The sequence below is a fragment of the Nematostella vectensis genome, chromosome 3 (assembly GCF_932526225.1).
Source record: "Nematostella vectensis chromosome 3, jaNemVect1.1, whole genome shotgun sequence".
Lineage (NCBI taxonomy): Eukaryota > Metazoa > Cnidaria > Anthozoa > Actiniaria > Edwardsiidae > Nematostella > Nematostella vectensis.
The window spans coordinates 5,527,373-5,542,694 of record NC_064036.1 but is presented as its reverse complement, the minus strand read 5'-3'; the positions used below and the strand labels follow the sequence as shown (position 1 = coordinate 5,542,694).

General features: G+C 36.8%; 2 protein-coding genes across 5 annotated transcripts; both read right to left on the bottom strand.

The window, feature by feature from the left end:
- Window positions 1–64: 64 nt before the first annotated feature.
- LOC5512781 (SWI/SNF-related matrix-associated actin-dependent regulator of chromatin subfamily E member 1-related) lies at window positions 65–11,271 on the bottom strand. Of its 4 annotated transcripts, none has more exons than XM_048725617.1 (10): window positions 11,008–11,271; window positions 10,189–10,217; window positions 9,683–9,735; window positions 7,401–7,622; window positions 6,734–6,848; window positions 4,300–4,337; window positions 3,084–3,239; window positions 2,411–2,534; window positions 1,761–2,118; window positions 65–1,183 (listed from the first exon to the last, which is right to left on the bottom strand). In XM_048725617.1, exons 1-10 carry the CDS (start codon window positions 11,028–11,030, stop codon window positions 1,159–1,161), a joined length of 1,143 nt encoding a protein of 380 aa, XP_048581574.1. In that variant the 5' UTR covers window positions 11,031–11,271; the 3' UTR covers window positions 65–1,158. The 4 variants fall into 4 exon arrangements, with proteins under 4 accessions (XP_048581574.1, XP_032238091.2, XP_032238090.2 ...); XM_032382200.2 differs by having other exon boundaries at window positions 7,401–7,583; XM_032382199.2 differs by having other exon boundaries at window positions 7,401–7,595; window positions 11,008–11,270.
- A 1,231-nt stretch (window positions 11,272–12,502) lies between these two features.
- Window positions 12,503–15,016, bottom strand: LOC5512782 (signal peptidase complex catalytic subunit SEC11A). Its single transcript, XM_001633046.3, has 6 exons — window positions 14,910–15,016; window positions 14,706–14,815; window positions 14,233–14,382; window positions 13,918–14,037; window positions 13,763–13,820; window positions 12,503–13,560 (listed from the first exon to the last, which is right to left on the bottom strand). Exons 1-6 carry the CDS (start codon window positions 14,958–14,960, stop codon window positions 13,510–13,512), a joined length of 540 nt encoding a protein of 179 aa, XP_001633096.1. The 5' UTR covers window positions 14,961–15,016; the 3' UTR covers window positions 12,503–13,509.
- Window positions 15,017–15,322: the final 306 nt, after the last annotated feature.

Genomic DNA, 15,322 nt, shown 5'->3' with positions numbered 1-15,322 from the left:
CTGAGGTATAGTGAATGATCTTTAAGAGTCGGATAAATCATGCAAAACCAACCATGGAGCATAATTTTTGACTGACTTGCATAGGGTTTTATTTTTCCGCTAACTCATAATAAATAGTCAAATTCTTGTGTTATTTAGTCTTACATAGGCTTAATATTTGCACATTACACTTGAAACATTAACTCTGTGTTTGTTTGTATTTTTCCCAAATCGCAGCAAAAAACACCTTAGACTGAAATGAGGGTAAAAGAAGAGTTACAAAATAAATCAGTAAACAGAGCACTCAAAGTACAACAAAGTTCAAGTTACAGAGACCCTGCTAAAACCTTTTTGTGATGTGAAAAAGTTAGGCAAATCTAAACTTATCTTTATTATCTACTCTAGGATTGTCAAAACCCCATCCCATCCCCAGGCAGAAAGGTAAAATGCTAGTATTAGTTGTGCAAAACAACACAAAAACTATGATTTTAAATCAAGGCACAAATTTCAATCTGAATTTACTTCTCAACTGTACCTATAAATGTGGTAATCCTGGGGATACTCGGCTATGAGCATGACAGGGGGGGGGACTGAGAGCACCCAAAATTTCAAACCATCCCCAAAATAAAAATCCTTATCCCCACCCCTAAAAAAATGACCCTTAATCTATGTACACCCCCAAAATACTTAGAAAAAGTTTCCAATATTAAGAAACAGTGGGGAAAAAAACACCAATACTCTGCCCAAACCCCCACCATGCTTGTATCCATGTCCCTCCACGCCTTCTGTATGGGCGGCTATCAACTCTAACAAATTTCCATTACTAGCTTTTGTGCACATTAGTTATCCTGCCTGTGTCACTGTTACCAAATTATTACACAACTGTAACTACTCAGTGCCAGAGCAAACTACTGTTTCTGTCAAACCTCAGAGTGTATTCATAGGGTGCCAACGATCATTGAAGGCATGTAAATTCAACCTGAATTCATGATCAGCCACTGCTTGATACAAAAAATAAAGGTCTGAAATCAGCTTTTATGTACATATGGTCTTTATATGAAGTTGCTATACAAAACTTAGCAATGTCAAACATTTGTGCAAAGGAGAGAGATGATTATACAAAGTCCCTAGTGTACAAAACCTGGCACTGTCAAACAGACATATTTATACAGCATAAGGTCAGCTGTTTACTTCTTTCAAGCAGCTGAAAATAAAGGAAAGAACATCATAAGTGTACGAGAAAAATGGCAAACAAGGTAAACATTTGTAGACACCCTTGTTACAAATATACTTTGCAGGCACTTTAGTACTGCAATGATAAAAAGGTTACTTCCTGCGAGTGAGAAGCCTTCATTGAAATTAGAGAAATGTTATTACAGTAGAAAGCCAGTTCAGGACTACATTCATTTTGCATCAATTTTGAAAACCTTTGAAACAAACAGGGCAACTCAGTGACACATTCCTGTCATATATACCACAGATGGATATATTTACATCCCATCTTAGTTTATTTCATGAGGTCGAAGATATACTCATAGATGTTTGTTTGTGTGAATTCATACATCCTTAGAAATCCTTTACTGACCCGGTCGGGAAGCCTTTGTATATACAAGGACTCCCATAAAAACAACAGACAGGGTGATTATTTTAACCCAAAGGGAAAGTACTCTTGGTGTGGAGGATAAGGGATAGCAGTCTGTAGAATTTTATACTCTACGTTTATAGAGTGTTTCCCAGCGGTAAGGCGGGTAAAAACTATTTTCTTTGTATGAAATACCTACTTTGGATAGTCAATCCTTGTAATGATTTCTTTGACTTTATTAACAAGCTCCATGTTTTCCTTGGGGTTCTCCCCTATTGACTGATGTAACTTAACAATAAAATCATCAATGGCTGTCTCACTTTCTGCTGTTTCGCCACCATTTGGCAACTGGATACCAGTCAAGTTCTTACTGAGGATGCGCCGTAATTTATTCAAATGTTTCTGTAACTCTGTGATTTCTCTCTGCTGTTCCTCTGCTTCCCCTTCAAGTTTTTCAATGCCTTTTTTCATGTTCTCAATGTGCTTGCTGAGTATCGCATTTTGTTCTTCAAACTCTCTGTTTGTCTTGCGTAGCTTTCGAAGTTCATTTTCACGTACTAATATAAAAATAAAATAATTATGAGTACAAAACTGTAACTAAGGGGCATTCTGCCTTTTTCCTAGTAAGGGGGGTGTGTTTCCATGTTAAAACAAATTCCATATTTGTGAACTTCTTGAATAGCGGAAATGCTAGTCTCTTGAATAGCAGAAGTCTAGATGCTCATTATTTAATCCCTTTCTTTTTTAAATGGGACACCAAATTTAAAAAAAACTATTATTGTTAACCTGGACAGTAAAAAAAAAAAGCAGACAAGTGTCAAATTAGCAAAAGCTAATTTGGATAGATACCTTTGTTGTAGTTGAGAAATTCTTCAGTAAAAATAGGGATGTCCCCATCTGTTTGAGCAACGTCACCATCATCATCATCCATTGCCTCTACTGGTGATGCTGATCTGCTGTCAGTTTTCTTATCCTACAACCCAGCAATCATCATAAGAACACGAACTATTAGAAATCGATAATTGTTTTCTAAGAAATGTAAGAAGAAAATTGACAGTGACCTAAAATACAAAATATGCAAAGGTATCTTGTACAAAGTCTGTAAGACTTTGATTGAACAGTAAAATTAACTTGGCCATAAAACGAACATTTCATTTTAGGATATAATGCTAAGATGCCAAGCAAAAGCCAATGACTGGTTTAAAACACTGAATTTGGAGGGGCAGGGATAGTTGAAATAAGACCTGCCTCAATGTTAGGAATGGATCATACAGTACAAGAGTTTAGAAGAACATGAAGAAAAGATCTGCTTATTGTTACTAAGTTTAGCAACAGCCGGAGAAAGAAAGTTACAAGGGAAAAGTTATTCAGCCAATTATTATTATCTTGCAAAGCACAAGCAATGTACAGTACTGCATCCACTAAATTACTGGTTGCAGTAAAGAGTCTCTTGTAACTTTATCTCTCAAGCAAGCTAAATAACACAGAAGCTCGGCCACCAGTTACACAGTGTTAAGACTACCTTCACTGAGGTGCTTAGTTTTTCCTTTTTCTCAGCAGCTGCTGTATTGAGCATCATCTGGTGCTTCTTGCCATTCAAATGCTCACGCTTATTGTGTGGCGAATTAAAGTACATGTTACAAGTCTTGCATAGCAAGTCATTCTCATCTGCATCACCCTAGAGATTTAATAACACTTGCTATGATTTCAAAAGACAGGTAAAGCTGGGTCAAGACCATGTCAAGCCTACAACTCAGTCATAGCAAGGAAGCAGCTACCCTCTATCCTGTGTGAAACACTTTTATGACTTAAGGCATGTTCTCACGATGACGTAAGTGTAAGCGCAGACGGAAGCGTCTTATGTCGCGTAAGAACCAGCTCGACGTAAGCAACAGGCTCTACACATGCTCAAATTGTAGTCTAGTGCCAATACCTCCTCAACAAGCCAAAGCTGGATTGGTTAATTTATGCTTATGTTCTAATTATGCTTACCACGATACGGGTTTCACACGACATAAGAGTAGCATAGACATAAGATTATCAACACTTCCTGTTCTTCTTGCGTTTATGCTTGCGCTAAGGGAGAGCAGGTTCTTATGTCAGAAAATTCTTACGCTTCCGTCTCTGCTTACACTTACGTCGCTTGTGAGAATCAGCCCTAAGAATTTTAATTTTACAACTAGAAATTGATCCCACTTTTTTTACTAGGACTCTTCCAGCTGGATAGTACAAAAGATATTACACTGACTTTTCTTTTTCTAGCCTAGAAATGGTCAAAAGTAACTAAAAATTAAAACTTGACATAAATTTAGGTTTCATCTCTGCCCCAAATAACTTAAAGGTTTCCCAAGATGAACATACAAGCCAGCGGCGTAGCCAGGATTTGTAACAAAAGGACCTTTCAAGGCATTTTCTCCTGTATTTTAAATAATGTCTCATACATAAACTGTATTTTTGGCTGCTAAAAGGGGGGGCCTGGGCCCCTTGGGCCACCCCCTGCCTACGCCCCTGCAAGCCAACATATCCACATTATCTGGAGAATTTGGGTATTAAGGTAATTAATTAAAAGAAATAGTAAATAGCTGATGAATGCTTTTAGTCTCAGAAATATTAAAAGATAGGTACAGCAAGTTTCAAAGCTAGCAAACTAGTAACCTCAATCCAGTATCAGAATGCTTGAATGCAGCTAAATGGTGAATGCAGTCAAATTATCATATATAACTGTGTGAAAAACTTACCACTGCTTGTTCAGAGCTCCCATTCACAGTATCAGTATCTTAAAAGGACAATACACTATTGTTAAAAAAACATAGCTATCAACCAAACTTGGACAGAAACATTGTGAAATCGGGTGAAATACAGTAGATATGTAAAAAAAACCAAGAGAGCCAATGCGGTTGAATACAGCTAATGTATGAAAATTCTCACAAAAATTAGGCTTGTGATAAGGTCCAAAGTCTTGTGACACCCGCCTACTGTAATTCGGGTGAGTTGACAGCTAAAGTTAAAGCTGCATTGTAACTAGTTTACTTCCGGTCGATTATGTAACAATCTCCGATCATTTTTAACAGAAAAGGCGAAACATATTTCAAAATACTGAAAGCAGTGTGTCTATTGGAAGTTTCTTTGAGGATGTTTTTGATAATTTAGAGCGGATGGCCTGTTAAATACCTCGGATTCTAGTAAATTCTTTTGTCTTTTAACGGTTGAGGTTTCCGTCCTACCTCCGGAAGAAAACTGGTGACAATGCGGCTTTAACACACTGACCCCTCAACCGGCCTGTACCGGCTTTGGGAAGTACCCACAACCCAAAAAATTCATAAATTCAAAATAAACACAACAAGATGAAGATACTCAGGCATCAGTCTAACGGATAAGTCTTGCAGATATGCATCCAACCAAGGTGTTGGCATCTACTCTTAAGCCAAATAATAGCACAGGTTCTTTGACAAATCTCAAATCGAACAAGGAGAGAAAAGCAGAATCACCCCTCTCAATAAAACGCTCAAAATACCACACAAGGGAGAGAGATCAGCAAACACAGCTCAAGACACAAATAGATACCTTTATTCTGATCCTCCAGGTACATTTCCTTGGCCTCAAAACACAATGTCCATTCCTTGAAGGATTGTACAACCACGAAAATATCTTTACGTATTGCAAAGCATTCTGGGAGATCCAGGGAAAAATTCACGAGGGGAGGGCCAGTCAACACTCCTCTCCCCAAAGTCAGATGGTTTTTTATTGACTATTGACTGTCTATTGACTGATGTAACTTAACAATAAAATCATCAATGGCTGCCTCAGGTCATACAGACCCAGAATAGCAGTGTAAACAATTTTGGAATCAATTTGGTTCCAGAAAAGACAGCATTTAGGAGAGCTGTGGTGATTCATTAGAAAATTATTTTCTCATCCGGGCAAAGCCAAACAAGAAAAAATCATCATGAATCCACCTTTGCTTGCAAATATCCATAAGCAAAGCACTCAATTATGCCCCAAAAGACTTCATGATGTCCTGAGACACTCTCCTAATATGCTCATAGCTGTATTTTTGATGAAAAATACAAGCAACCATCAACTTGTGCAGGCTTCAGCACATCGACGAGGGATTAAAAGTGGGGACCGCAAAGCACTGTTGGAAAGCTTGGATACCGCTGACTAGGTGCAGCTGTGTTTGACTTTGACGGGCTGTATAAAACTCAGAATAGGGGGGAGGTATCTGTTTTCAGTCTGTTTTTTGTAAATTCAGCTCCAAAAAAGCCAGGAGTCAATGGGTTAAATATCAATCTTTCAGAGAATAGAACAGTTGAATCTAAACCAAGTGTTTTTAGTTTTCTCAACACACAATTGAATTGTCTGCCTCAAAATTACTCAGGGGTTTCATTTAGACACCGTGGAACCGCCAGCTACTATTTTCTGAGCGCAGGTTACTTTAAAAAACACTCAATTAATGTTTTATTTGAACTACAGTTGAAGCTCTTGTAAGCAACCACCTTATTACAAGTTATTGTGATACAGTAATAACAACGCTGCCGATTTCTAAAGCATGCAACAAACAAGGGGATGGCTATTGTAACTGGAAGAAGGATAGTTCCTGGAGCTGGCTAAACCCTGGAGATTTCTTGCATTTATACATTTTTCTGGGGACAAAGAAATGCCAATCCCATGGTTTGAAGTTAGAAAATTGTAATTATGGAAATCTTTAATGGTTGCCTACTGGAAAGTCAGCTTTTGTGAAAAATTACAACATTTCCACTTTATATGTGATTTCAGCATGCATTGGATATGATGTTTATCAAGTGTGGATTGATGTTGCAAAGCCAAAATTCATTGTGGTCGCTTATGAGAGCTTAAATATAAAATAAAATCTCAGTATGGGGTTTCAAATTGTTGTCATTAATGGAGCTGGTCACAGTGATAAGTTAGAATAACAGAGTTTGTGTGACAATTCAATTTGTGATTCGTGATGGTGGTCGCTATCGGAGCTGGTCGCATACGAGAGCGGTCGCTCAGAGAGCTTCAACTGTAATAAGCTTCCACCCCCTACTTATCAATTTCCACCGCCTACTCTGAAACTTAATGAATCCCCTGTTACTATTGCTATGTAAAGCAAATAGACCTAGTCTTTGATTTGAGTCACAAAAGAATTTAGTGAAATCTGGGCCCTACCTTTTTTAAGAGCCTTTTGCTTTGCTATAAACATTTTGTAAGTGTCTGTTCTTTGGTACTCTTCCAGCTCCTTCATATATCTCTCTTTGTCTTTTTCAGCCTCTTCTAAAAAGAGCTAAATAAAAATGAAAAGAGATATATTATCAAGTCAAAAAGGGTTAATGAACTGATATATTGGATAGGAGTACTCTACTCTAGATAAAATATCTCCTGTACTCTAGATAAAAAGTTCTCCTTTGGTTTGCCCTGAGTCTTTTACCATTTGCCCTATGGATTTCGCAGGAGATAGATATACAGTTGACAGGGCATTAATTGACAGAAGTTACTGAGAGACACCAAAAGAAAATATACACAGCTCTAAGATTAAGGTTATTGTTTAGAAGAAATCGAAAGGTGGAAAAAAGTAAACGCATTTAAAATCAATATATCACCATAATACTTTGAAAAATTATAATAATAATACAATAATAATACAAAATTACATTAATAATTAATACAATAATTATAGATAGTGAGTGCCTTTTTAAGAGAGGGCATATTTTCTGGGGGGGGGGGTTGTTATGTGGGTGGGTGGGTGGGATGTTGTTATGTGGGTAGGTGGTATTTGTCCTTCACTCAACTAAATTTAACTCAAATATGCACTTGATTGGATGTCTACTTTTGTTACCTGTTTTTGCGGTGTAGGCAGTTGACTCCACATATTGCCAAGTATCCGGGTCACTTCATGGAAAGGCAGGTCTGGGTTTTCACTTCGCACTTTTTCGCGATGCTCATTCAAAAAGCGCACATAGCCTGTGAGTGGTGCTTTAGGTGCATTTACATCCTTGTGGGCTTTCTTCCTCTTGCGGCCCTTGGGGAAAGACTTTGATATACCGTGAAATATTAGAGACTAAAAAATACAGAAGGATAAAGCTATAAAATTTACAAGCCTAAATGATAAACTACTTTATTTTTCAACTCAACTTCTAACCTTAAAGCATGTTCAATTATTTAAGACAACCAAAAGCTCATAAAACGCTCATAATATATGTCAATCAAAGTGGACATGTACTCAAATATATTTACTTACACAAAATATTTTTCCCTAGTGGTTGTGGTACAGAAATAGTGTAAGAGCATGTGCTCATATTTTCATGTGCCATATTTTCTGCTTTGCAGCAGGCAGTAAATTCAAGCTTTTAGAATAGTAAGGCCAGCAGCCATAGTCAGTGTTTTTTTCTGAATTTGGTCACTCCAGTCGGTAATTAACAAATTTACACCTATTTCACAAAAGGTTGTCAGTGCAAATGGCGAATGGCAAATGGCTTATGGGTACTAATTATTCGTAAATTGAAGGTGTTAAATAAAGTCCAGCAATGTCAATGCCAAGCATTGGAAACCTTTAATCAGTGCCTCTGACCGTATGGGAAAAAAAATCTTCAAATTTCACTGAAATTTTGGGTTAAAAGTTGCGAACAAAAATTGAAATTTCGCGTAAAAAAATGAAAAATTTCGCTGATTTTTTTAGGGGGTGGGGTAGTGGTGTTTTTTTACTCACTTGCAGGTACAGGATATGTGACATATCTAATTGCATGATAGTCGTTGATTTTTATCTATACAATACACAAAAATCAAAATTATACCGTGTTTGAATCAATCTATACAGTCTACGAGAAAGTCTATATTAAAATATTGTAATAAATCCTTGATATTAACAACAACGCAAAATGAAGAGCTAGCTAAGTAACAAGAATTTTCTCTGATAATGTTGTGTAATATCACATATGTACGTGAGAACAGCATGTTATTTAACGCATGTACAAATGTCATCGAAATTGGATTTTCCCTCTACTCACATACACTTCACTGCACGTTATCAAATGAAATGTTGCTCTTCTTTGTTGAGACTAATATCTCAATGTCGCTTCTGCCGTGCCTAATCTAATTGTCTATTTGTATCAATGTCACACTAAATAAGTCGCGCTCAATAGATTTGCATGTAGTAAAAGTTGATTTGAAGTGGAGTTTCTGTTGCACAAAATAAAACAGACATGGCATTTGATTCAGTACATCAGAAGCTCGGCGTTTGAACCAGTGTTGTACTTTGCCGTGCAGCACAACAGGTGCAGTCGTGCTTAGCACTGTGCCGGACTTAATTGATTCAGACATTGAACTGTTCATGTGCCCAATCCAAGCAATTGCATTCGGCACGGCAGGAGCGCGATGTATGAATCTGGACTTACACTAGTATTACACTAGTATGAATTCGATCAAGGCATTTCTTAGCAACCGCAGTAACACTATCATATGTGGTAACCAGGAATCTCATGTTGCTGTAAGCGACACCAGGAGCGTCAACGATTGAAGAACATCCTAATATTTCGCTTATAATTATATATATATTTTGCTCTGCAATGTGCTATACATCTCTTTTGTGTTAATTCCGTGCTTTAGTTTACAGTTGATAATGGTGAGCAACATATGCAAGGTTTGATTTGAAAAAGAGGAATGTGAAATGGGGCTAGAACTCAGTCTACATCAGCTACATACCTGTAACCCCTGGTAGATTTTACAGCTTATCAATTGACATTGTCGCGAAATTGTGATATAATAAGTATAAAAACAACTGCTTTTTTCCCATTTCTTTGTGTTTTGAACTCAAAACAATTAACAATATAGTGAAAGATACATTGCAAATTAAGTTTAGGCTTCTATTTTTGCTTAATTTCTTGAAAGAACCAAAATTTCACAGAAGATCGGCTCAGGGTGCCGAAGTTGCGGAAAAAGGTCTAGGTTGCAGATCCGCATGTCCACATCCTGTCAGAGGCCCTGTTTAATGGATAATTGTTTTGATTTATGTATGCCAAAGAACATTCAAGGGTAGGCACAATTTTGTGTGTATTCTTTGGATAATCATATGAGCTCTTTGAGTCCCCCCCCCCCACCAACCGTTATCTGTTCCCCCTTTACCTTAGGAGGGTCTCCACTGTCTGTTTTTCCTGGGCTTGGCACTGGACTGTTCTCTGTAAAAATCACAATAGAACATACATAAGCGTAAATCTCTTTTATTCAGCATGAACAATTTGAACCACTAAATACACGGGGAAGGGTAAAAGCAATCAATGAATCATGCACCAGCCATCACAGGTAAACATGTTTGTCACAAATACTGAAAATATTAAAGCTCAAATGAGTCAACAGAATTAATCTTGAATTTGAGCACTTTAAATAAGCCTTGAAGATTCAGGTGCAACTTGTACATGGGTAAATATGGTAACCATAATAAGGATAAAACAAATGCTGAAAAGACAGCTTTAAGGCAAACATACGATCAGAGTACTAAAAATTACTAAAAGTAATTTATGATTTTACAAAACCCATTACTCACTTACGATGACAACATTGTAACAAATCTATTCCGACCTCTTGAATGTATTCATGAATTAATTTGAATTAATTTGAATCTACAAATTTACCTGAAGAAGAAACTTTGTCACCAGAAGTCCTGCAAAACAAAATAGCAAATTATTTCAAACTTCAAAATTCTTATTTGCTGGTAAATAAACATGAAATAGATTATTTTCATCAAGATTATCTTAAATTCCAAAATCTATATTAGATGGATAAGGTGAGAAACAGCTGCAGTGCTATAAATAATATTTCTGGGTAGTAAGACTATTGAATTAATTAGGGTAATTTAAAGTTTGTAAAGAAAGCCTCAATTTGAAGAAATAAAATAAACTTCTGATTGGAAACAATAGTTGAGCGAATAAAAAATTGTATTTTTAGTGTAAAGACAAATAAGTACCATTCCATTATTGGTGAAATCGTTTTTAGCTAAAGAGGACAAATATTCAGAATAAATCCAAAGATTATTCTAGTTTATTTGCTAACAATTGGCGAAATAATCTGTTCTATTGTCTCTCACAACTTAGATTGAGCGATATGTGGTCGAATTCCTTCAGTGAAAGCCTCCCCTCATTACTGATTGAATTAATTCAGGACAAATCTAAAAGTTTATGGTAACTTTGGTAAAGATAAAATAAATAGATAACGACTAGTAAAAAAGTGTCACAGAATACAGCGAGAAAGTTTATGGGATGTAGAGTTAGTAAATCTAAGATTCTCGATCATCGAGACCACCCGTATGTATGCGATAGGTGTACTTTATATTGGACCCGACTCTAGTTCTAATACTGCGGCCATCAACAGAAAAGAATAACGGATGTTTAAACGATACAATCAACTGCAGTTTAAGTAAAATAACTCAAAGGATAGACTAATATAGAACTTACTTCGCTAGTAGCTCGTTCTCCATAGTTCTTCAGACAGGACTTTATCTTGCGTGTCAATTTGATACAATCACTGCAGAGAAATGTTTCTTGGAGGCTTGCTAATGCCAAACTCTTGACAAAGTATGCTGGTTTGTTTCTGAAAACATGTACTATCTCTGTGGCTTTAGTACTGTTGATATAGATCGAAGAGTCCAAGGAAATGAGACGATGTTTTTAGATACTTCTGGCCACGCGCTGGTTTCTAGACCTGAGTAAGGGGCAATGCCTTATATGGTCATGAAAGCTATATTTGGAACATGGTAAAATGAGAATCCCATTCATTTTCTTTCCGTTTCTCTGTACTTCATTGTTGTCATTCAAAGACGTCACAAGAAGATTCAAAATATCTTTGATACAGGTATTAAGGTTACTACAAGTAACCCTCAAAAAAGGAATTATCATTAGCAGTCCTCTCAAGGAGCTGGAGCGAGCATCACGCAAAACCACAGGAAACCTGAGTAGAACATACAAAAATTTCGACGATTTCCACGTGGGTGAAAAAAGAACATTCTCTCAAGGAGCTGGGGCGAGCCGATACAAAAACAAAGGAAACCCAAGAAGCCGGAGGCACACGAGACAGGGAATCGAGATGCTGCGCGAACAGCTCGAACGTGCTATTAGCCTGCGTAAAACAAGACCACAAAGGTTTTGGGAAAAAGAGAGACGAGGCGCGCGCTTTTTAGGGAGAGAGATGAAGCTAAGAAACACGGGGTCCGGCTTCAAGCGCTCCCTTTCCCTACATTCGCTCCATCCATTCCTCACTTCAGGCGCCCGGGTTTATATGGTTTATATCTTACCTTAAGCCCTTGCGCTTGCTATGAGTTCATTCTTTTTCTATCCCACATTAGCACTCGACCATGAGTCCCCCACCCCACCCCTCTCATACCCCAGTTTCCCAAGCAAGCCCCGGATTCTTTATGCGCCATGTGACCTCATCACACATGTGACCTCAGCAAAAACGGAATTTTTGTTGAGTACTGTACTGACAATAAAATCCCCCAAATTTCTCCCCTAAAAACAAATTGCAACCTGGTCAGTTTTTAATCTAACGGATCTTTATTTTCTCCCAGAACAAGATGAAAGGTTAGTCAAGGTCCGCATAGACGGTTTTTTTCAGCCGATAGATACTCGCGCCTTTTTATGTACCATTGAACTAATAATGAATGAGCTTTGTACCTTTGTATCTCTGATAAGAAAATCATCAGTAAATAAGAGCTCAAGTGTTGCCCTTTCATGAATACCGAAAACGAAAAGAAAAATAATAACAATCGAACACACACACACGAAAAACAAAACGGCTGCTAAGCAGACTACCTTCAACAGACAGGCCATTACACATGTAATTAGCATAGTATTTTTTTACTGTATAATGGTATGCATCGTTCTTTCTAGTTATCCCCTCAAATATCTAATGGACAGTCCCTTCAACCCATTATTAGAACAAGGGGAGAAGCTGTTAATATATGCATTTTTAATTTGTTTTCAACATGAATATATTCCAAGTACAAATGAGCCAATGCATTAGTGTTCTTGAGAGATTGATTAACTTGCTCTTTTCAGGACTAAGAGTGATCACCAGGGAGAACACTTAGCTTGGCATGTTATTCAACAGTTCAATAATCTTTAGTTACTGTACTATGATAAAATGTTGAAGAGCATCCTGAAAAAAGCATGTTAAATAAATAAACATAGGCAGAGGATAACATGATTACAGTATTTCTTTAAAAAAAAATAAAAATAAAAACAATGTTAAGTCAGACAGGGCAAGTCAGCAGTTGTAAAACAAAAGAAAATATTGTCCGCTTTCTTGCCAACACTTATTTTCTGAATCAATAGTAATGCTTTATGACAACTATTCATTAGTACCCAAAATAACATACTGTACTCCAGTGATAATTATAAACTTTAGTTTGTTTGGTATTGAAAAATACTTAACTAACCTTGAAATTTTCTAAGCATTAATTTCTAGATGTGGTTGTGCGTAAAAGCAAGGCAAAGAATAGGCTTGGGTTTCTATTGTGAGCCTGCATTTTTTGTTGCCTAGACAAGAAAGAGATGTCAACTTAGGGAGGGGTCTTTTTGATTATTTGTTCAGATTCTAGTCACAATGTATGTCCTTTAAATAATATGGTAGACTTTGATTTCCTATAAGATATGGTAGACTTTGGCTTGTTATATAGCATAGCAGACTTTGGTTTCCTGTGTGACATGGTATAGATTTGAATTCCTTTATGATTCCTTTATGACATGGTAGACTTTGGATTTCTGGTTGTCATGGTAGACTTTGGAGGTCTATATGACATGGTAGACTATGGCTTGCTATATGTATATATCTTGGAAGATCATTCCTGGATGAGACATGGGAGACTTTTGATTCCTGGATGACGTGGTAGACTCTGGCTTCCTGGATGACATGGTAGACTATGGTTTTACATACAATGTACGTCTTTCATTCAGAAGATACTATTCTCGATGGATAAGTACAAACAGTCCCAATGCTGCTAGAATAGCATACTGAAAATTAAAAAAAATATTTGTTATAAATTTATTAGTAAGGAGATGATTCTATTACAGTTACATGAGTATGGAAAGAGTTACAACTCTTTCCATACACTGGACTGCTCAAAGACATCATACCACAAATTTGTCAAATAACTATGAGCCATTCCTTGAGAGTCATACAAGACTCCTTTGGCAACTGACAGAATCATCATACCTTAAACTTTGGATAGTCATTCATCAATATCGTAACCATGCCTACATATGGAACAAATCTGAAACAAAAACAAGTCTTGAGTAAGATTGAAAATGGTAAATAGAGTAAGAAGACACCCACCAGTAATCAATAAAAGCCAAGTATCAATTTCTTACCCTCTAGCTCGGCCAACAACATCTTTCTTTGCAAGCCACAGCTGGCCTGGGGCATACAGTCCTCGATCATCTACTGAGTTATTGTCTCCTTTCGTCAGGAATTTGATATCTCCATTCTCCCTGTGGAGATAATTAATTTTTATCGTCAACAAGCAAACAAACTATTAGACACAATGTTTTAGAAATACAAGTAAGTTGAGCAAGCATCAGTAAAATAAATATTGTTTAAAAAGTAAGAAAACCTACTAAATCAGTAATACATTAAATTTGATGGTCATGAGTATTACCTAGACCTTATTTAAAGCAACAACTTACTTTTCATGGACTTTTAATACTCTGTGAACTATAGGTATCTCTCTTCCTTCAACTTTAAATACAACAATTTCACCAACTCTGATAGGGTCTTCTTTATAATTTGTGAGGAATAGTAGATCTCCTCGTTGAAAAGCTGGTTCCATGCTACCACTAAAACAAAACAAAAAATTATTAGTTGTCGGGTGTTTTTTTTTCTGCCCATAATATAAGGTGTATACTGAGTGGAGTGCTTCCACAGAAAAGTAAAGCAAGTTATATGGCAATCATCCTCGGAAAGCCAGGTGTATTCGCCTCTAACGTTTCACTCACAAGAAAAATAATCCCTGGGATGAGGGAAACAAAGAAATCTGGCATGCTTATGAAAAGAAATGCTCAAGTTGACTGATTAAATTTAAAAACAAGACTGAAACTGCGAAATCTTAACTCTTACATAGCAAACGGCTAGCATACTTATCTTTTATTTTTCTCCATACCTTAGCACCACAACAATGGGACTTTCACTTCCCGTAACTACCATCAGCCCTTTCCATATCATCAACGCCGAGGACACTATGATAGCGAAGTTCAGAACTTGGTAGAAAAGCTACAGAAGTAAAAAAAAATTAGCACAATGATAGATAACCACCTAAAGTTTACATTACAAAGATTTTTATTTGAATCATCTTAAAAAGACAGACCTGGCGTTTATTCATTCGACGAACATCGTCGAACATTTCTCCAAAGTCCATGATGGCGGCCGACACGTGTTATACGCACGCGCAGAAACGCAAAGTAGAGAGGTACTGGGAACTTTCAATCTCAGAAATCGCGCACTAAATCTCAGAGTGCGCACATATTTTTTGGTTACACAAAATAAAAAAATAAAATAAAATGATAATAATTATATCAACATCCCGAGATATGTTAAATACCTTAAAAACAATAAAGTTGGATACCAAAAGAGACCTCTGTAATTCGATTGCGGTACAAGCTATCAATAATAAATATATACAATAACTTAAAAGGGAAAAAAATATTTCGAAAGGAAAAGGAAATCATTTCTAGATAATGGGAGTTCGAGCTAACGACTGTTGGAGTTATTGAGGAAGAA

Bases quoted from the DNA above. Each gene is read 5' to 3' on its own strand.
- LOC5512781 (XM_048725617.1), bottom strand. From the start codon at position 11,030: ATGGAGAACGAGCTACTAGCGAA. The intron at 7,623-9,682 runs GTAAAGGGGGAA...TGTATTTTTTAG, and splicing joins ACAGTGGAGACCCTCCTAAG to TCTCTAATATTTCACGGTAT. The intron at 6,849-7,400 runs GTAACAAAAGTA...ATTTTTATTTAG, and splicing joins TGCCTACACCGCAAAAACAG to CTCTTTTTAGAAGAGGCTGA.
- LOC5512782 (XM_001633046.3), bottom strand. From the start codon at position 14,960: ATGGACTTTGGAGAAATGTTCGACGATGTTCGTCGAATGAATAAACGC. The intron at 14,816-14,909 runs GTCTGTCTTTTT...TTACTTCTGTAG, and splicing joins GTCGAATGAATAAACGCCAG to CTTTTCTACCAAGTTCTGAA. The intron at 14,038-14,232 runs GTAAGTTGTTGC...TTATCTCCACAG, and splicing joins GTATTAAAAGTCCATGAAAA to GGAGAATGGAGATATCAAAT.